Raw genomic sequence first — 22,804 nt, 5'->3', positions numbered from 1 at the left:
GCCCAAGTGTGAATTTGCTGTGCCTGAGATAGAGTTTTTGGGTCATGTACTTTCTGCTTGAGGTTGCTCTCCCCTGGTCAAGCATACGGCTGCGATCTCTGAGTTTCCTGTTCCTGCTGACAAACCTGCTCTACATGCAGAGGTTCCTGGGCATGGTGAATTTTTACAGGAAGTTTCTCCTTGGAGCTGCCAGGGTACTGGCCCCACTCACAGATGCCTTGAAGGGTTCCAGCAAGTCTCTTACCTGGACTCCTCTCCTCAACACTGCATTCCGTCACGCAAAGAATCTTCTCATCAAGGTTCCAGAACTCGCTCATCCTCGAACATCAGCTCCGATTTCTTTAGCAGTAGACCCCTCTGACTCTCATGTGGGGGCCGTGTTGCAGCAGAGGATTGACGGTGCCTGGGTTTCATTATCCTTTTTCTCAAGGAAGCTTTCGGAGACTGAGAGGAAGTACTCCGCCTTTGACAGAGAACTCCTGGCTGCTTATCTATCTATCAGACACTTCCGTTTCATGCTAGAAGGTAGAGATTTTTTTTTATTCACCAATCACAAACCTCTAACCTCAGCTTTGTTCAGGAGTTCTCCACCCAGGTCTGCTCGTCAACAGAGACACCTGGCTTATATTGCAGAGTTCACGAGTTCCATTGTGCATCTGCCAGGCCTGGAGAATGTTGTAGCTGATGCCCTCTCTCGCCCCAGCCCTTCTCCAGTCCAACCTTCACCAATATTTTCATCTGATGATTCCTCTCTGGCCGATCCTCCTAGTGTTCTCCTTCGCCCTAGACCTGCTCCAGTATCTCCATCACTGCTCCAACCTTCCTTGCCACCTCATGCTCCGGTATCTCCAACACTGCTCCAACCTTCCATGTCATCTCATGCTTTTCCTGATCCTTCCCCTCCTCGAGGTCCTGCTTCTGAGGTGTCAGCAGTGTTGGTGGTGTCGGAGGTGTCGGCAGTGTTGGCGGTGTCGGCGGTGTCAGATCCTCTACCATCTTCACCTTCTATCAATCAATCAACCAGTCAAGATTTTTCAGTTCCAGGTTTTGATTTTTCTCAAATATTGTCTCTACAGAAAACCTGTCCTTCAATCCAGACCATGAAGAGTTTACCCTCGCTCTCTAAAGTGAATGTGACTCTGCATTCCGGAGATTTAATTTGTGATAACTCTACAGGGAGCCTCAGACCTTTAGTGCCAGAGGTTCTCCACAAGCCTCTGTTCCTTGCTCTTCACAACGTCTCTCATCCTGGAGTCAGAGGTTCACGGAGGTTGGTCTCCGCTTGTTTTGTTTGGCCTGGATTGTCTCAAAGTGTCGGATTGTGGGCCAGGTCCTGTCTCCAGTGTCAACAGAGCAAGATTCAGACTCATGTGAAGACATCTGTACTTGCTATCCCTGTTCCTTCAAGACGGTTTTCTCACGTACACATCGACATCGTTGGTCGTCTACCCTCTAGTCAAGGTTATTCCTATTTACTGACAATAATTGACAGAACTACTCGCTGGCCAGAAGCAGTTCCTTTATCTTCCGTCTCTACTGAGTCCTGTGTGAGAGCTTTTATCTCAACCTGGGTTTCCAGATTCGGAGTTCCGTCAACATTAACTTCCGACAGAGGTGCTCAGTTCACATCATCCGTCTGGGCCGGAGTCTGTTGAGTCCTGGGTATTTCATCTTCTCAAACAACAAGTTTTCATCCACAGTCAAATGGCATGATTGAGCATTTTCATAGATCCCTCAATTCTTCTCTCCGAGCCAGAGCTGCCGACTCTGACTGGGTCTCTCACTTACCTCTGGTTTTGTTGGGCCTTCGTTCAGTTCCCAAGGAAGACACTGGTTTCTCCGTCTCAGAGGCAGTGTATTGTTCTCCTCTGACAATCCCTAGAAATTTTAGATGCTCCTGAATTGCCAAGTTCTCAGTTCCTCAGCAAGATAGAGAGAGTCATCGCTGGACTTTCAACTCCTCCGCCCCATCATGTTCAACATTCACCTCCAGCTGAAATTCCTGCGACTCTCAGGACTGCAAAATTCGTGTTTGTTAGAGAAGATGCCAGTTAACCTTCACTTGGTCCTCTATATCGGGGCCCTTACCTTGTTATGGAGCAGCGGAGTAAATTCTTCCGCCTGCAGATTGGTACCAAGATAGATGCTGTTTCCTTAGACTGACTAAAACCTGTATTCTCAGACTTTCCAGTGGTTCCTGCAGCACCTCCCCCTTGAGGACGTCCTCCTCTCTGCCCAGCAAAGCATCCTCCTGATCTTTCCTCCGCTGTGAAGCCATCCGCCTCCAAGAAGAAGTCTGTGATGTTCCTCACCAAACCTGAGATTATACCAAGACGGAACCCACAGACATGCCAGGGTAAGAAGTTCCTGCTCCGCCTTGTCTCCGCCGTTCCTTCTTGGGGGGAGTACTGTGGCAGCGGCGTGGCAGAAGACGAGCTGAAGAGTCTGGCGTCGGATATTGAGATGTGGCAAGAGGGGGGGTATTTTTCCTGCCACGTCATCATCTATATTGAATGTTTTAGTTTAATAATAAGTTATTTATTTAGTAATAAAGTATTTATCTTAAACCGAGGAAGTTATTCTGATCGAATCTAAAATGGCTGGAATATTCTTGGATTATAGTTAATCAGATAAAAGTTGGATATTTGAATAGTTTGGATAGTTTGACAAATTGTTATTCAGTGAATCTATCATCTTTTTATTTTTCAACTTTTAGCCTCCTCATAAAAATATTTATCAACTAGTATTCTATTAAAAATATGCATCTGTTAAAGGGCCTGTAAGTGAAATATCAAGTCACTTTTCATGCTCTGATGGGAGTTTACAACGGTAACCTTAAAACCTTTATGACTTCTCAATGATGAGGGAAGATTATTTATCTAACCCAAATAGATTATCAACGACTTAAAAAGTGTCAAATGTAACAAGGAAGACGACAGTTTACCTTTCATTTATAAATGCCAAATATATATATATATATATATTTGGTATATATATATGGTGCTGAGAGCCATAGTTTGCATCAGTCCAACTATATCGCAGCAGATAATACATCATCATCATCATCTCTGGCACTTGACATCTGATTTCATAATTCTCGAAAGCTAATCCATCAGGTCTCAACAATACTATCTCCGATTGTTTCTTCCCTACGATGCAGTCCAACAACATCATCTTAATCACCTCATTGGGGATCATATCACACTCGTTTCTTGATAAATGTTTCTCTAACTCGTTACACCAGTCAAATGCCTTGCCTGTGTGCCTGTCGTAAGGTGGAGCAAAACAACTGAAATCTCTCAACTTCTTCTTGTATGCAGCCTCTGCCTTACTCAACTCTGAGAACATATTCAGGGTAGCTCTCCCAGCTGCCCTCTCCTCTTTCAGCAGACCTATATTACTCTACTGATTGGATCCTGTGTGTTCGGTGTAGCCGTCTCAGACCATGTATTAACAAATGCCTGACTTGTATCCTTCTTCTTTATATCCGCTATTGCCTTGTCCGTCTGGAGTTGTTGTAACTGTCCCATCATCACAGCCACATTGTCCGTCGGAGGGTTTGCCTGTCCTTCTGTCTCCATCTCCGACTCTGAGTCGTCACTGGGTAAACTCGGATATCCTTGAAACGCTGCCACTGTATTTCCTGTAGCCAACCGTCTCTTCACTCTCAGACAAATGTTCCTATGCTAACATTTCCCTCGCTAACCCATTAAACCAGGTTTTCACTTTACTCTTTTTCTGGAATACTTTTGGAGTCTCGGGCATCTAGATCTGGGTCATAGGGTATCCCACCGCTGCCACCAGAAAATGTAAAGATCTAGGTCCTGAACACTTAGTCAACACTTGACTCTAACTCTAAATTCTAAGCCAATTCTAGCCAAATACCGGCTGTATATGTTCATCTAAAAAAACGATTGATTTGATACTCCTTTATTTATACAGGTAAACATAGGTTGACCGTTTGGGCCGGTCAGGGTCAAATAAAACGTAGATAATACAGATGAGTAAACTATACACAACCCCAGAATTTATTACAACTATAATAAAATAATAATAATAAAAATTTTTTAATTGCCAATTATGAAAATTTTAAGCCTAACAAGTTGTTTTGTTATGAATGTTTAAGCCACTGTGGAGTAACCATCCCTCCTCAGCAGGGAGGGGGATGGTTACATACCCCATTGGTTTTAATTCTGGTTGTATATGGCAAACCAGACTTAAAACCATATAATACAATATATTATTGATGTAAAACTTGAATCGTACTAGAATATTGGCGTACCAAAACAAAATGCATTTACTTAAGCAATATTGATTAAATTACAGATGTCACCATGTTTTACTTGAAAGGATACACCCCAAAGGGGGGTAACAATACTCTAGACGAATATAGTCTTACACCAATAAAAGACAAAGTTGTTGAACATTTCTATTAAAAGTATAATAGGAAATAGGTTAAAAAGTAATATAAAACTATAAAACAATTAACTAAATTAGCGACGTAGATATACTGCTACTACAGTTTCAATTTGCGATGTAGATATACTGCTACCACAGTTTCAATTTGCGATGTAGATATACTGCTACCACAGTTTCAATTTGCGATGTAGATATACTGCTACCACAGTTTCAATTTGCGATGTAGATATACTGCTACCACAGTTTCAATTTGCGATGTAGATATACTGCTACCACAGTTTCAATTAGCGACTTGGATATCAAAATCAAATATCAAATCAAATCAAATATATATATTTGCCTCAAGTTAAAAATATAGAAAATATCATATTTTAAAACATATTTATTGATAGCCAGGGGCTGTTTAACACGCAGCCTCCCACTGGAGAGTCAATTTTGATGCTGACTTGAAGAGGTGCTGCTGAATGTCATGCTGCTCATGGGATGGAGGGAGCAGGAGCTACTGGAGAGGATACAGTTCATAAACGTACAGGAATCCGTCAAGGAGAGGTTGGGTACCTTCATTCTCGGGGTGGAACACATAAAAATAAATGAGAGTTAAAGGGAGGAGCCAGAATTACAAAATAGTTTTTCACATTGAAAATCTTTAAGATTATAGATAAGTTTGGCTTTTAACGATTGTTTAAAAATGGATTTTTGAGCTCAGACGAAAGAAAATTCCAAGCAGTGGGAAATAAGTAAAAAGGAAATCGTCTAAGAAATTCTTTTCTTATATCTGTAAAAAAATAACTGTTCATGTGGATAAACTTAATCTATCTTCTTCACCCTGTAATTCATAAACATGATTCTAATAATATATGTTACCCTCTGTTAAAACCCTTCCGCTGAGTAGTGAGTACCCCAAAGTTATTCACTTTGTGATTACTCACCCTTTCCCTTATACTTTTTCACCCCCTCCTTACCTTATTCATGATTTATCAACATTGTTTTGTTTAAAATGTACACTGTACAGTGTACATCCATCTATTTATTTACAATTCTTATTCGCTTCTATTGGGCCAACCAATCAAAACAAACAACTCTGGTTAGGTGGGTCCAAACTACATAGTAAATTGTGATTTTTTATTTGTATTATCTCGGGTTTTGTAGTTGAATAAAAATATGAAATGAAATGAATATAGGATGCTTAATAAAAGATGTTTTACAGCTTTTCAAGTGAAATATCATTTTCCAATCTAAATTGTTCCAGGTGAAGCAAATTTAAAAATAAACGATTTAATAACGATACCATGGAAAGATTGAAAAAGAAACATGTTAAATTACAGGTTTAGAGTTTCTTTGTAATTTCGAGTAACCTTTCATTTCAAAAGGGGTCGATTCACAAAGCAACTAAATCTGTTTTTCAAGCTTAAAAAGTGTAATTATGGCAATGTACTTCGTATTGTTTTTGAAGCAGAAAGACGCAAGTCAAAATTCAAAATAATCAATTATTTTGATCAGATAAGACAAAGCTTTTATGGGCACGGTTGTGAATTGGACATGCTTCTTTTCAACATGGGGCCATGTCAGGGTTATAATGCAAGGAAAGGTAATAACAGTTGCATATACTTTGCGTACACATTGAAACCAGTTCTCTCTGGGCAGAATTTCTAAACAAGAATTGATGCATAAGTGTTTCGTGGAGGTTAGAAGCATTACATTTTGATAATTATAATAATTCACATAATAGTTTCATATGATCAGAATATTTCATTGATTTTTTTGTGAAAGATGGATCCCATGTCAGGCTTCAACATTCGTCTTGTGTTTACATTACCGTCCAGAGACAGTACACTGCATTACAAAAGATGCGTACACCTCTGAAATAGATTTCCTTGCATTAAAACCTTGGTTCATATAATTCCATTTAGGGGCATGAATTTACACTTTCTGGGTCATTGTGAAATTTGGCAAGTTTTTCGTGTTCATGTACTACACTTGAGAAATGTGTACTGCACTTCAGCAATGTGTACTGCACTTCAGAAATGTGTACTGTATTTGGGGTGAAAAATAAACATTCCCTTGCAGTTAGGGCTGGGCGGGTTCCTGGTGGAACGATCGTTCTTTCCGGAGAACGAACGGAACGATCAAGAACGATCCCATCTTTCCGAAAAAAAACTAACGCTTAGAACGCGTTCTTAAAAATTTTGGAACCATTAGTAAAAGAACGGAACGGAACGGAACGGGAATTGCTTGAAAAGAACGGTTAAAATCGTTAACGCGTTCTTATTATCAAGAACCCGTTCTAAGTTGGGAACGCATTTTAAATCAGGAAAATGTTTCAAGTTCAGATTTTCTCTGTATGTAGTGAACAGAAATTGAAAGATAGAATTATTGTAAATGACATTAGACACAATATTAATATAGGAAAGTAAGAGGGAAAAAATACGGTTATAAAAGGGTAATAATATAATTTTGCGTAAGTATTGCGTAAGTATGTGTTGCTAGGTAAAAGTAAAAGCAAAAGTAAGGTGATACATTGGTTTAGCCCAATGAGAATTGAATACAAGGAGTGGGCAATAGGGTTTCCGTACACTTTGCTGTGACGTTTTTGGACTGCTGGAGAACATAGTTTTTGCGTAACAACAATAATAAATATTGTAAACAATAACACAAATGATAAACAGACGTTTGGTGCATCTCTGGCGTTAGATGAAGATTCACCGTATACTAACTCATGTTCGTTTACATTAGATCGGCTGCCTTTATTTTTGTTGTTACGCAAAAACTAGTTCTCCAGCAGTCCAAATACGACACAGCAAAGTGTACGGAAACCCTATTGCCCCCTCCTTGTATTCAATTCTCCCTGGTTTAGCCGGCAGGGGGGGGGGGAGAAAAGGAATGGCAAGGATTTAATGCATTACATTCTTGAGGAATGGGAGCTGAATGGGGAAAAAGGAGAAGGGGGGGGAGTTAATTTAGGTTGAAAGAAAGTGTTTTCTATAGTTTATTTCTAATTCTTATTGATATTATTGAAATATTGATTATGAAAATTAAATATTTTTCAAAAATCTACAAATTGTTCACTGCACTTTTTTAAGGTAACCCGGTTTTAGTAATCGTTCTATACTAAGAATGGAACTGGGGGATGGAAACGTTCTTTGATTAAGAACGGAACGAGAGGGATGGAACCGTTCTTTAAATAAGAACGCCATGAACGGAACGGAACGGGAAGACCGTTCTTCTACTCAGAACGGAACGGAACGTAACGCAACGATAAAAAAAGGAACAAGAACGTAACGATTTAGCTGAAGACCCTCGTTCTAGAACGGAACGGAACGATTTCAAAAAAGTTGGAACGTGCCTAGCCCTACTTGCAGTAAACAATCTGCAGTTTGGACTTTTTTCTTCAAATTGACATCATAGTTCCAATTGTTTACAATAAAATCATGGTTAATTTCTGCCCCTAATATCAATCAATCAACATTTGGGATCGTTTTGGATGGAATTATATGGACACCTGTGCACAAATATCTGATAATATCTTACCATTGAAACGTAATCACCTAAATAAACGGTGTCTTAAGACTTTAAGACTTTGTAAAAAATTGACAATTTTTCTATAACCTTAAAATTCAACATGGTATTTAGTTTTTTTTTCTAAAAACGATACAATCAAAACGAACTCACTATTCGTTTTGAACTTTTGAAAAACGAAAAACGAAACGACGAAACGATCGTTTATGAAAAAAAATTCGCCTATAAATATGAGTTTTTTGACATTTAAAGGATTTAAAGGGAGTGTTCGCGAAAAATGAAAGGGGGTATAGGCTTTCGGCGAAAAAATCGTTTATGAACGCTTCTAATCTTACTATCTGTTGGGTCTGTAAGAAGAAAATTGTTAAATACTGCTTATACCGAAGAACGTAGAGAAATTTGCAACAAAAGACTCGGATTGTAAAAAAAAACAATTTGATATCAAACAAATCATTTAGATATTAAAACCTGTAGTCATCAATTATTTTTCGACATATTCACATACAGTTGATATTTCATAATATTGTTATTTGTTTTAAATACAATGCACTTAAAACCACAATTTTTTCCCGCTTATAGGTGTATCTGCCACGTGGAATCATTAAGAGCATTGAGAGCAGAGACACCTAGCGGTCAAACTAATGGCCGTTTTAAAAATATTATGAAAAATCAACTGTATACAACTTCGTCGAACAAAAATCGATGACTATATGTTTTAATATCTAAATGACGTGTTTGATATTAAATTGATTCGATCAGAGTCCAATGCGTTGCAACTTTCTCAATTTGTATGGACTCATAGGTTATTTGGTACAAGTCGTTTTTTAACAATTTTCTCCTTACAGACGCAACAGATAGAAGTAAGATTAGGAGCGATCAAAAGCGATTATTTTTTACCATAAGCCTATATCCCCTTTCATTTTTCGCGAACACTCCCTTTAATTTAATTCATTGATAAAAGTTTATGAATGCGTTTTTTTATATCGAGAGATTAATGACCTGAATTTGTTTTCTGACCTAAGGTTTTTCGACCAAAAATGTATTTTGTCTGAAAAGAGTTGTCATTTTAATTTATATGAGTATTTTAAGTATACGATTTAAAGAATTAAAATGTATGTGTAAGGAAAGTTTACTAAAGTACTTAAAACTAATATCAAAATGGCCATGATTGTAAAAATGACCTACCTAATAATGCCTATTAATTAGTTGAATCATAGCAAATCGTAAACCAAGGTGTTTTTACTAAAGTCAACTTGAATTAGAAGTATGGAGGTAGGACATAAATATGTATTTGGATATAAACTTGTATTTTGTTCCTCGATATATCTCAGACAAATATAATTTAAAAAGACTTAAAGATTAAGAGAACATTTCATTCCAAAAACTTGTTAGCACTGCGAACCAAAATAAAAGTGTTATTATTGTGATTAAAAAATTAAAAACTACTACTTAGACAACATTTTTTTTTTAAATTTCATGTTCTACTTTATTTTCTTGAAAATATGCTGAATTCAGATTCGAAAAATATTTGAAATACTCCCAGCGCTAACTATCTAGACTGCTACTCCCAGAGCTAACTATCTAGACTACTACTCACAGAGCTAACTAGCTAGACCACTACTCACAGAGCAAACTATCTAGACTGCTACTCCCAGTGCTAACTAGCTAGACTGCTACTCCCAGAGCTAACTTGCTAGACTGCTACTCCCAGTGCTAACTCGCTAGACTGCTACTCCCAGAGCTAATTATCTAGACTGCTACTCCCAGTGCTTACTAGCTAGACCACTACTCACAAAACTAACAAGCTATGACTGCTAGTACTCCCAGCGCTAACTAGCTAGAGTGCTACTCCCAGAGCTAATCATAATTACACGGCTACTCCCAGCGCTAACCAGCTAGACGGCTACTCTCAAAGCTAACTAGCTAAGCTGCAACTCCAAATGCTAACTAGCTAGGCTGCTACTTCCAGAGCTAACTAGCTACATTGCTACTCCCAGCGCTAACTAGCTAGACTGCAACTCCAAGTGTTAACTAGATAGGCTGCTACTCCCAGAGCTAACTAGCTACATTGCTACTCCCAGCGCTAACTAGCTAGACTGCAACTCCAAGTGTTAACTAGATAGGCTGCTACTCCCAGAGCTAACTAGCTACATTGCTACTCCCAGCGCTAACTAGCTAGACTGCAACTCCAAGTGTTAAATAGCTAGACTGGTACTTCAAGAGCTTACTAGCTAGACTTCTAGCCCCAGAGCTAACTTGCTAGACTGGTACTCCCAGAACTAACTAGCTAGACTGCTACTCCCAGTGGTAACTATTTATACTGCTACACTCACAGCTAACTAGCTAGACTGCTACTCACAGAGCTAACTATCTAGACTACTAGCCCCAGAGCTACGTAGCTAGGATGCTACTTCCAGAGCTGGCTAGCTTGACTGCTACTCCTAGCGCTAGTTAGCTAGACTACTTTTTCCGGCTCTAACTAGCTAGACTGCTTCTTAGAGCTAATCATAGCTACACAGTTACTCCCAGAGCTAAATAGCTAGACTGCTACTTCCAGAGATGACAAGCTAGACTACTACTCACAGAGCAAATCATGGCTACAGAGGTACTCCCATTGCTAACTAGCCAGACTACTACTTTCAGCACCAGTTATAGCTTGACTGCTACTCCAACAGCTTACTCCCAGAGCTAACTAGCTAGAAAACAGCTCCCAGACCCAACTAGCTAGACTGGTATTCCCAGAGCTCAAGAGTTAACTTGCTAGAATGCTACTCTTAGAGCTCACTAGCTAGACTGATATCCCAGTGCTAACTAGCTAGACTGATATCCCAGAACTAACTAGCTAGACTACTACTCCCAGAGCTAACTAGCCATACTACTACTCACAGAGCTAACAAAGCTTGAGTGCTACTCCCATAGCTAGTTAGCTAGACTGCTACTCTTAACGCTAACTAGCTAGACTTCTAATCCCAGCACTAACTAGCTAGACTGCTACTCCAAGCACTAACTAGCTAGACTGCTACTCCCAGCACCAACTAGCTAGACTGCTACTCCCAGCGCAAACTAGCTAAGCTGCTACTCCCAGCGCTAACTATCTAAGCTGCTACTCCCAGCGCTAACTAGCTAAGATGCTACTCCCAGCGCTAACTAGCTAAGCTGCTACTCCCAGCGCTAACTAGCTAGACTGCTACTCCCAGCGCTAACTAGCTAGACTGCTACTCCCTGAGCTGATGTTTGCCATTGGAAATCCCGACCAAGTATTACTGATATATAAAGTTTCCAATCTAATAAAAAAAGTTTTAACTATTTTTAAAAATCTTGCTTTTAAAAGTCTGTTTAGATACCCTATTAATCTGCAGCTGTGCTGTTCATATATTTGCTAATAGTTCTACAACCTCAGTTTGAAAAGTAGGATTAAAGCAAAAGGTAATCATTCTTAAATCTCAAAAATAATAGTATGTACTTTACTGGCAAAAACTTTAAAATATTTTAGAGTCCAAATGAAAGATTACATTTCCCCCGAAGATATCGCATATTCATTTCTTATATTCAATTATAAAGAAAATCTCGAAAGCTTTTTTTAAGCAAAACCATTTCAAATGTACATGTAAAGAAATATGTGTTGAGTTCCAGCAAAGATTGTTACGCGCAACTATATTATACGCAGAATTCTTTGCAATAGCCATACAAAAATAATGCGAAAATTGAACTGAATTCTAGTATGCGAAAAAAAAATTACTTAATGCGCTAAATAATTTCAACCCAATTTGCTCAACTCAGAAGCAAATTGTGCGAAAATTTGCTTTAGGAATTGAGAAACATAGTAAATGGAAAATCATTGCTTTTTTATCGCTTCCTTGCACTAAATCAACCATTACAAAAATATGGTTAGATCACTAATCTTCATTTCACATTTGAATTTGTTTTATTAATATTATATATATTATTATTATTAAAGATTTATTTACACACAGATTTAATGTACATACATATATTACATATTAAATATATTAATATTATATAATTAGAATAAAAACATTTTTTAAGTCGTTAAAGGGAGTGACCGGCTATGTAAGGTAGTTGAACTGAGTATGCAGTGTTGTGGAAAACTTCTTTCGGATTCATTTGAGACATATTAAACTTTTTAACATACATCTTACATAGCCGGTCACTCCCTTTAACTTTAATTATTACATTATATTTTATGTCATTCCGTGAGCCACAGGTTTAAGATTTTCCTATTTAAAAACATAGATCCAAGCAAAAATAATAATTTCCTACATTAATTCATAGAATAATTAAAAAACAGATATGACACTTGATGTCGTCTTTTCAAGATTTATATGTGTTTCGTTCACAATAACCCTGAGTCAGAAGCCCGAAGGAGTTATACGTAGTCGAGGTAGAACATTCTCTCTTTCTGTCTTTTTCTACGCCGACTATGCGTAACTCCTTTGGGCATATAATCTTGTGTCCTAACTGTTATTTTAATTAATCAATGCATCAATTACTGGGAAAATGGAGCCATTTTATATAAATGATAGAGAATTTAATCCACACAAATCTCTAATATGCATGAAATGTTAAAAATGTATATAATAAGCAATGATTTTAGTAATATAACGACTTTTTGCATTTTCTGTGTTTCAAGCGGAACAACTTTGGTGCAAAATATGTTTTTCGGGGGAAAATTTAGCGCAACACAAGCAAAAGTTTGTAACCTGGCCTGAAAAGGCATTTCTTGAAATTAAAAGCCAAAAATCTATTTAAAAGTGGCCAATGTTCCGTAATCTAAAAGTGGAAAATGTTCCGTAATCTAAAAGTGTAAAATGTTCCGTAATCTAAAAGTGGAAAATGTTCCGTAATCTAAAAGTGGCCAATGTTCTAGTGGCCAATGTTCTATAATCTAAAAGTGGAAAATGTTCCGTAATCTAAAAGTGGCCAATGTTCCGTAATCTAAAAGTGGAAACTGTTCCGTAATCTAAAAGTGGCCAATGTTCCGTAATCTAAAAGTGTAAAATGTTCCGTAATCTAAAAGTGTAAAATGTTCCGTAATCTAAAAGTGGAAATTGTTCCGTAATCTAAAAGTGGAAAATGTTCCGTAATCTAAAAGTGGAAACTGTTCCGTAATCTAAAAGTGGAAATGTTCCGTAATCTAAAATGAAAATTTTAAAAATCAACAAAAAAACAAGTTAAAAGGCGTTCAATATAAATTTATCAACTGATCTGAAAGTTCACGTATTATAAATATATTTAAATATGTTCAGACAGCAGATGAGATCCCAGTTCTGGGTAGTTCTGTTTCTACTGGTTCTTCAAGTTCTTCCTTCTCATCATGTTTCACCAAAATCCAAGATGAAAGTAAAGCATACAAAAATTACCGACCACAGGAAAGCAGAAAAATTCATGAATTATTTAGTAATATTTTTGACGTTAAAACTCGTTTAAAAAAAAATCTCTTTTTGCTGTACTTACAGGCTTTCAGGACACATACTAGCTTTAATTAACAATGTTATGGTGTTAAGCTGTTGAGGTACTCTGCAATTCCTGCAATACACAAAGTGAACATTTTTATAATCTTTTGTTGTGACAACCCACAATCACAAGTTTATGGACCGTCGAATTTAAAAAGTATTGCAAAACAAATTTCGCCATTTGTTATCTTTAAAAATTTGCCTAGTATCATTTATGAAAATATATCATTGTTGAGTTGAAGGGGGGGGGGGGGGTAGTTCGATCTTGATATGTGTTGTAAGAACTACGAGAGTAACCTCCCAGGGACAAAGCAGGGGGTATATTTCCAAATCGGCAGTCCCGGTTAACTGGCAGTTCTCAAGCTTTCAAGAACATTCAAGCATTCACTGAATATCCTTTTTATCCTCTATTTTACCCGAAAGTCGATAATAAATGGTATTAAATTTATTTCGATCCTAAAAAATACATTTAATTAACAAAGGTTTACAGAGTATGAATGTAAAGTTCTATTATTTATAGTTGGGGTTAAAGAGTTATAGTCCGGTTATTGAACAGTACTAAAACAACGTTTTGTCTTCTGAAATAAAATGGCAATTGATTTCAATTGTAAATCACTATTTTTTAAGTGTTATTTTTAAGTTTTTGAAGCGAGGGTACTGCACGTGAAAATTGTTTATACTGTTCATCGGAGGTGATGTTTGGTTTGGTTGCCGGAGAAAATCTTAGTCAGAGACGACTTTACAACGGAGAAAGCTCATTGTTTAGGGTTAACAATTATATATTTGACATTTGACTTGAACTGTTCAAGCTTTACAGGAAGGAAAACCAACTGTATCAGCCGAGCGATAATCTCCAACAGCACAATATGGTGGATAATCTCCAACAGCACAATATGGTGGATAATGGGGGAAAAAATACAATTGAAAAACAGGGAATTAAATAGCTTAAAAAGAACCCATCCTCTCCCCTAACCCCAATTTTCTTTAACCATTCCTATCCATTCAAATGACCTGATTAAGGACAAAATTCTTTTTGATACAATTGATATTTTCAACTATGAATTTAACTACAGGGTGTCCCTCAAAACGTGACAGTTGGTGAACTGTTTTAAATTTCTTCTTCCATTTACTGCATTAGATATTAAAGACTTTTTGCGGTTTATTTTATTAAACAAATCTATTTTACTTTGAAATTAATTTTATTATAACATGGCAGTCCATATGTATTTTTTATTATTCTCTTAGGTATCAAACAACATTACAAATTATGGAAGAAGACATTTAAAACTATTCACCAACTGTCATGTTTTGTGGGACACCCTTTATTAGCTAAAACAGTAAAGATTTGAATTAAGAAAAGTTTACACCATCAGGTTTAACAGATATGAGGATTCAAAAATTGGGCGCTACGACATCTGCGCTATTTCCATTTGCTCTATGGCCATTTGCTCTAGTTCCATTTGATCTATCAAGTCATTTGCTCTATATTCAATCTGCTCTATACCTCATTTGCTCTATGACGAAACGCGTCATTTGCTCTATAACCTAAAAATACACTATAAAATAGCTTTTATTGGAATTCCTGAGTGTAACTTGACTATGAAATGCGGGAATTTTTTTTTGAAAATTCGCAAATTGCAGTTTTAATCAGTTCTTCAAAGTTCATCATGACAGAGAGACTGGTCAATAATAAGAGGAGTAAAAAACCTAATATGTGGTGAAACCTATATTTATTCTTCTCTAAACAAAACTACCTCCAGGAAGTTGGCAGAATAATAAAACTGTAGGAAGAATTGTAAATTGTAAAATTGTAAAAATATAGTTTTAATATGATTAGATGTTTGTAAAATATGTTTATAGAGCAAATGACGTGTTATGTCATAGATCAATTGACGTATAGAGCAGATGACATATAGAGCAAACGTCGTGATCTATGAGTTATAGAGCAAATGGTTAATAGAGCAAATGGAACTAGAGCAAATGGCCATAGAGCAAATGGAATTAGAGCAGATGTCGTAGCGCCTTCAAAAATTGTGGCGAGTAATCATTTCCCTTATTTAAACTACCACTCTCCTTTTTTTCAGAAAGTTATTTGATATATGTACTCTCTAGGCAACCTGTGTTTCTGAGAATTGTTACGAAGATACAAAACAATTATTAAAACTTGCCAAAGATAATATAAAAAACATAAACAAACAAATCTCACGGATATTGTCAAAAAATAAAATAATTGGTAAATTTTATAATTTTTTAGTAAGTATACAGTGAAACCCATATAATACTGCGGATTAGTAGACGACTGTTAGTCTTGAGTCCAGTGAACATAAAACACAGATTGTGCACTGTACAGACTTTAGATTGTTTTGAAACAAATTTCAACCCAACTCTCTATCCCTAGAATTACATCATTTTCTTATCAATATATTTTGCCAAAAACTTTTGCATCATCAGGAGTTCGTCCTAATATAACAGATAAAAGCTAAAAATTCAAATTAAAAAAAAAAACTGTATAGTGTACACTACACACAGACCATTTTCACTAAATAAGTTTATTTTTAATTGGTAAAATCTTTTTTTTTCAACATTTAATATAAACAAAAGGTCTATTTCCGCAGTTTTAATTGTCTCACAATTAATGCAGGGGGATTATTTAAATTGATAAATGTTTAGTGTTCACCTGTTTCAAAAACACATAATACCTTGATAATACTCTCTGTCACCCCCCCCCCCCTCCTGTGTCTAGTGAGGCCGCAAACTTGGTAAATTTTTTCCTAAATTTTAAGGGTTTCCATTTTTAAAAGGTTCGAGAATAATCTCAGGTGTTTAACAAGTATCGAAATTTTGAAATTTTAAAATTTTAAAATTTCACTTAACATTTGGTATTTTACACTATGCCAAAATTATAACAATGTGGGAAAATATATACAAAATACAAACCAAAACCTACAGAATATGAGAGAAAATATATACAAAATACAAACCAAAACCTACAGAATATGATGGAAAATATATACAAAATACAAACCAAAACCTACAGAATATGATGGAAAATATATACAAAATACAAACCAAAAACTACAGAATATGATGGAAAATATATACAAAATACAAACCAAAACCTACAGAATATGATGGAAAATATATACAAAATACAAACCAAAAACTACAGAATACAGTTTAGAAATGTTGGAAACTTCGCAAGTTCACATGTACTTATGTGGGGTGGAGTCACATTTTTTTAATGGAAATAAAGCGATGAAAACAGTCATTGATAATTTTGACCATTCAAACATTTCCGACAATTTATTTAAAAATGAAATCATGAATATGACATGTGTTTGTAATGAAAGTTCATTACCAAATCTTGAAATTATGCAAGAAAAACCCAACCTATACTCATTTAATATAATTTTGTTTAGATAAAATATATATTTTCAGATAATCGGCAAGGTCAAAGTGGAATATTCTTGAATGCCTCTGATCTGCTGCTAAAGTCCCTGGGAGGGATTAAACAGCTGGAGAACACTGCAGGCCCAGTCTGTGCTGGACGGACCAATACATCATTAGGATCAAAAGTAATTCAATCTTAGTTTCTTTCATTTTTTTTTCGTGTGAATTGAACATGCCAATCCATAGATGGGGAGGGAATCAACATTATGTCTTCATTCCCTTTATGACATAAAACTTAAAATTTTTTTATGTTCAAGAATGTAAATTTTACTGAATAAGTAAAACTACTAAAATCCATGCTTCAGGGTTTAGAAACCTGGAGGAATCTGACTAAATGTAAAGCAGGGATAGAGGAAACCTGTATTTCAAATGTTACCCAAGAAACCTTGGCAGAGCTTATCAACTGTAATACAACATTGAATAAATTTGTGTAAGTAGATGTATGTTTGTGCACATAATTTATATTTTCACTTGCTCCATAAGACTGATAACATACTTTTAAGGAAGAAGTTTTTATTCTATTAAATTTTTTGAAATTAAATTACATAATGAAATAAAGGAAATAATCGATCCTACCAATATTTTTCTAAATATAAAATTAGTAAGTCTTACGTAAAAATAGCGAAATGTAAAAAATGTTTATAGGTAGCAAATGAACCCTGATTTTATAATATTGTACTCTGAGTTCAACTACCATACCTAGCTTTAAATTAAAACTTGTATAACTAAAATATTTAAGGTTATATATTTAGGACTGATTTGATTAATTGTAATGGAGCCTGTGATTGTTTTAAGTCTTTAATCACAACTGCTGATATTGTTGGAGCATGCAGCAAGAGTAAGTTTGCTAGTTTTAATATATATAGTATGGCTTGATCTTTCATATAGTTAAACCCACAAAAAGAACTTTCATTTTGTTTAACCCCTCAGAACTTTCATATAGTTAAACCCGTCAATACTTTCATATTGTTAAACCTCTCAAAACTTTCATATTGTTAAACCCCTCAAAACTTTTATATTGTAAAACCCGTTAATACTTTCATATTTTTAAACCCCTCAAAACTTTCATATTGTTAAATCCGTCAATACTTTCATATTGTTAAACCCGTCAATACTTTCATGTAGTTAAACCCGTCAATACTTGCATATTGTTAAACCCGTCAATACTTTCATATTGTTAAACTAGTCAGAACTTTCATATTGTTAAACCCCTCAGAACTTTTATATTGTAAAACCCGTCAATACTTTCATATAGTTAAACCCCTCAGAACTTTCATATTGTTAAACCCGTCAATACTTTCATATTGTTAAACCCCTCAAAACTTTCATATTGCTAAACCCCTTAAAACTTTCATGTTGTTAAACCTGTCAATACTTTCAAATTGTTAAACCCGTCAATACTTTCATATTGTTAAACCCGTCAATACTTTCATATTGTTAAACCCCTCAAAATTTTCATATTGTTAAATCACTCAAAACTTTAATATTATTATTATTAAAGATTTATTCACACACATTTAATATACATACATATATTACACATTACAAACAGGGTGTCCCACATCAAATTAGACGGCGTCAATGAGCCATATTACGATTTGGGGAACAAATCAGAAAATTTGTTTGCAGAAAATGCTAGATTTTTGGAGTATTATTAGCGTATTTTAGCGTTAAAGATTGGAGATAGTCTAATATGATATGGGACGCTCTGTATATTAATGGTAAAGTTTAAAGGAATTGAGTCTTTGGAACAAAATCAAATATTTAAACCTCAATATCTTTAGAACTCGATGTTGTAAACCTTTGATATTTCAAACTCAGATTATTTGATCTAACAGAATTCATAGTTTGAAATATCAAAGGTCTGCAACATTTGGTTCCAAAAATATAGGGATTAGAAAATCAGAGTTTGTGGCAAAGACTCAATTCCTTTGTTTTGTTATGAATGATATTAGATGTATTCATTATTCACTCTCATAATCTCCAATTTCAATAAACCTGTTATTTTAAAGAAAATTATAGTCAGACTTTTGACAATATTTTTCTTTCAGGAATAAATTCCTTGCACTTAAAAAGTTGATTCAGAAAAAGTATCAAATTTTGGTAACAATAAAAATGTAAGCAATATTTAGAACAAGTCAGCTCGTAATTAAAACACATTCTAACTGCATACAAACTTTTTCAGCATATTCTTGATGTTTCTAATAGACTTGACATCCAGACTAATCAAAGGGTGTAAAACCATTATCGATGTTGCAGGTAGACTTGACATCCACATTTCGCACTCATCAAAGGGTCTAATCCAATTTTTGTTTCTAGTAGACTTTTAACATCCACAATAATCAAAGGGTGTACAATGTACGTACACCCATTCTTGATGTTTCTAGTAGACTTGACATCCACAATAATCAAAGGGTGTAAACCCATTCCCGATATTTCTAGTAGACTTGACATCCACAATAATCAAAGGGTTTTTCTAGTAGACTTGACATCCAAAATAATCAAAGGGTGTAAACCGATTCTTGATATTTCTAGTACACTTGACATCCACAATATAATCAAAGGGAGTAAACCCATTCTTGATATTTCTAGTAGACTTGACAACCACAATATAATCAAAGGGTGTAAACCCATTCTTGATATTTCTAGTAGACTTGACAGACTTGACATCCACAATATTCAAAGGGAGTAAACCCATTCTCGATGTTTCTAGTGGATTTGACATCCACAATAATCAAACGGGAACCTGAAAGGTTTCCTCTCGAACATACAAGTTCTATAAGGGATTCGGCCCTAGTCCTCTTATAATTAGCAAACATTTTGCATGCTTTCCTCCAGAGAGAGGTGTTGACTCCTCAACTGCTCTCAACTAACCACACCTAAACTTTAACATTGTGAACTCCTTTAATATGTCTTTGAGGGAGCACAAATATATGACAAAATCAAAAGTTAAATTTCATCGTAAATTTGAAAAAATTTAAACTTTTAATTTTCTGCAGGAAAACTGCAAAAATTTAAAAAGAAAGAATACCATACTGACATATTTAATGATCATTGATCATAGTAAAACTGATCTTATATAAAATCACTAATATTTGCGGACTTTCAGAACCCTTCGCCTCAATCTTAAAGAAAGATTTGCTGATTCCCATCCCTTCATCAAAAAATATACCTGAAATATTTTGTATTATTCCAGTCCAGGTTTAGGTTAGGTTAAGACAATTTCTGGGCCGCGCTCACTCAACAACTAGGATAGGATGGGGAAAAGTGCCAGGGCGCTGCGTTCCCAAGTAATACTTTGACCATGTATATTTTTTCTAAATGGGGGTGAGGGTATAAAAATCCTCCTTTAGGAGATCACCAACTTCTCTACAGTATTATTTTGAGCCCGTTTACAATTATTCTGTTGTTGTTTAGGTAAAGATGTTGAGACTTCTCTGACTGAGAACTTGAACAAATGCAAATCTGTGTTCAGAGATTGCAAAAATTTGGGACGCAGTACACAGTACATAATTACAACATGTAGTACAGCAACTGGCCAGCTAGAGAAAACATTGACAAATCTTTTTTTCTCAATCAATTTGATCAATACAACTGTGGATGCCATAGAGTTCATTATCAACAACTCTTTTACTAATCAGTCAAGGACAGTCAGACAACTAGAGTCTAGATCACTTGATGCTTTCAACAAGATGAATGTGTTCTCAGCTAGATGTAAATCAAAAGGTATATATAAGTTTAAGTAGTACAAGAGAATATTTTTTTAAATCAAAGTAATTTTCAATGATCCTTTCATTAAATTGTATCATTTTAATCTTTATCTGTGAGAACAATGACAAAGAAGATCTGCCCATTATTCAAACAAATTTTGCTGTGCAATATAAATCTTGATTTAATCAGTTTTCTCAAATGATTGAATTAAATATCATGTACAGATAGCTAGATTTAGGGTTGAGTCGTTATTCTCTTTAATGGATGACATTTTAAAAGATGAATCAAAATCCTCTTTGGAATGCGAACCTACAAATGCCTGTTGAATTTATCACATGTATGACAACCTTTATGATAATTCTTACAGTATTGTGTTTTTTTAATAGCAAAAAAAGTATTTCAAGAGTTAAAGAACATAACGATTTCAAGCAGTGGCTTGATAAAGTCACTTTAGAATTAAACCAAGCTATTTTCCACTTAAAACTAATAAACTTTTATTATATTCTCAAGGAGAGTCTAATGTGGATACTATATCAGAAGATCAAGAAATATATGCATTATCCATTAGTATAGTTCAGTATACTAAGGTACGCCTTGTATTCACTACAATCCAGATCAACCAAATCCGTGGTTTTATCATCATTATCCGGGTTGTGGTAGTAATCATAATACGGAGGATAATAGAGATTAATAACATGTTTGAGGTGAAAACGGGAACAACTAAATCTCCGGCGACCTTTGTATTTGATAAACCACTTCCATCACTAGACCCTCAACTGACCTTACCTATCAACACTTTCCCAGCAAATTCTTCTTCCCGGCCAGATGTCACAGGTAAATGCAATCTTCCATTATTCTGTACAGATGCAAGTGTGAGATCAGAGGGTAACATTATTGCATATATAGTATTAGGTGGGGAAGGCAAGCCGCACTCATATAGCCTCCATCCCTTAATTTACTCACAAAAATAGACTTGCCGCAACATGCTCACCCATAAGACTCCTTAGCCGCACCTATATATCTCCCGTCAAAATGTCTTGCGATTTTCACCTAAAATATAGTATTTTGTACATGTCGGCTGATGTTCGTCTTCTCTAAACTGTTTTTGAAGGAAGAGAGAAATTAAATTTTTACCAGAAATATCACAATTTGCATTGCAATTCGTTTAAAAATTTTCTAATTCAATCTTTCTATCTTAATTTAGATTTAGAAACTGAATTGCACTCAAAACTTCGTTATTATTTGTAAAGATTGAATTTCTCCTTACCTTCAAAATTTTTTTTAGAGAAGATGAACATCAAGTGACATGTACAAAATATTACATTTTAGGAGGAAATCGCAATAAATTACAGTTTATAACAATAATTTAACAACTATTGCCCCAGTGAGCGAGAATAATTACTTATAATTACAAAAAAAGATATGATCAACATGTTCATGATATAATAGATGCCATGAAGTCCTTAAGATCTTAAATTAACGCTGCATTCCTCTTTAATAAGCATTCAAAAGTAAAGACAGGTGAGCGCATTGCAGCAAGCCTATGTTTGTGAGTAAATTGCAGGATGGAGGCTATACTAGTGCGGCTTGCCTTCCCCCCTAATGGGATACAACCTAGCTGGTAACCCCTGCACAAACTGAAAGGGTATAATCTAACCCTGTCACCTCTGAAAGAAATATAGAGGTATTTAAGGTCTAAGGCTGAACTGACTGGCTGTGAAGGGGAAAAAAATTGATTTAATAGAAAGTCATTTATTTATTAAGCTCAGCTCGACTGTACTAATGCTTGGCAGAAAAAATTTAGCTTTTCAAGAAAATACTCAAAACAATTAAATACAGTTTTAATTCATGTAGATGCTGCCACAGATTCCATTGCTGCTACAGTTTCCAATACAAAGTCTTCCTCTGTTACCAAGTCTACTACTGCTACAAATTTCAATGCTGCTACAAATTCCAAAGCTGGTACAGAGCCCAATGTTGCTACCAGTTCTATTGCTGCTTCCAATTCCAATACAAAGTCTTCCTCTGTTACCAAGTCTACTACTGCTACAAATTTCAATGCTGCTACAAATTCCAAAGCTGGTACAGAGCCCAATATTGCTACCAGTGCTATTGCTGCTTCCAATTCCAATGCTCCTACAGATTCCAATACAAAGTCTTCCTCTGTTACCAAGTCTACTACTGCTACAAATTTCAATGCTGCTACAAATTCCAAAGCTGGTACAGAGCCCAAT

The 22,804-nt window shown here is 35.5% G+C and overlaps 1 protein-coding gene across 1 annotated transcript in view; it reads left to right on the top strand.

The window, feature by feature from the left end:
- Positions 1 to 4,902: 4,902 nt before the first annotated feature.
- Positions 4,903 to 22,804, top strand: part of LOC111696644 (serine-rich adhesin for platelets) — a 24,579-nt gene continuing 6,677 nt past the window's right edge. The window contains exons 1-8 of the mRNA XM_023466318.1: positions 4,903 to 4,968; positions 13,203 to 13,296; positions 16,848 to 16,984; positions 17,165 to 17,289; positions 17,612 to 17,697; positions 20,277 to 20,585; positions 21,081 to 21,404; positions 22,425 to 22,790. Coding sequence (XP_023322086.1) covers positions 4,903 to 4,968; positions 13,203 to 13,296; positions 16,848 to 16,984; positions 17,165 to 17,289; positions 17,612 to 17,697; positions 20,277 to 20,585; positions 21,081 to 21,404; positions 22,425 to 22,790 — 1,507 coding nt within the window. The remainder of the gene's footprint in view (positions 4,969 to 13,202; positions 13,297 to 16,847; positions 16,985 to 17,164; positions 17,290 to 17,611; positions 17,698 to 20,276; positions 20,586 to 21,080; positions 21,405 to 22,424; positions 22,791 to 22,804) is intronic.

Source organism: Eurytemora carolleeae, unplaced genomic scaffold (assembly GCF_000591075.1).
Source record: "Eurytemora carolleeae unplaced genomic scaffold, Eaff_2.0 scaffold99, whole genome shotgun sequence".
NCBI classification, from domain to species: Eukaryota; Metazoa; Arthropoda; class Copepoda; order Calanoida; family Temoridae; genus Eurytemora; species Eurytemora carolleeae.
The sequence above is the reverse complement of the archived record's forward strand: the minus strand, read 5'-3'. Positions and strand labels throughout refer to the sequence as shown.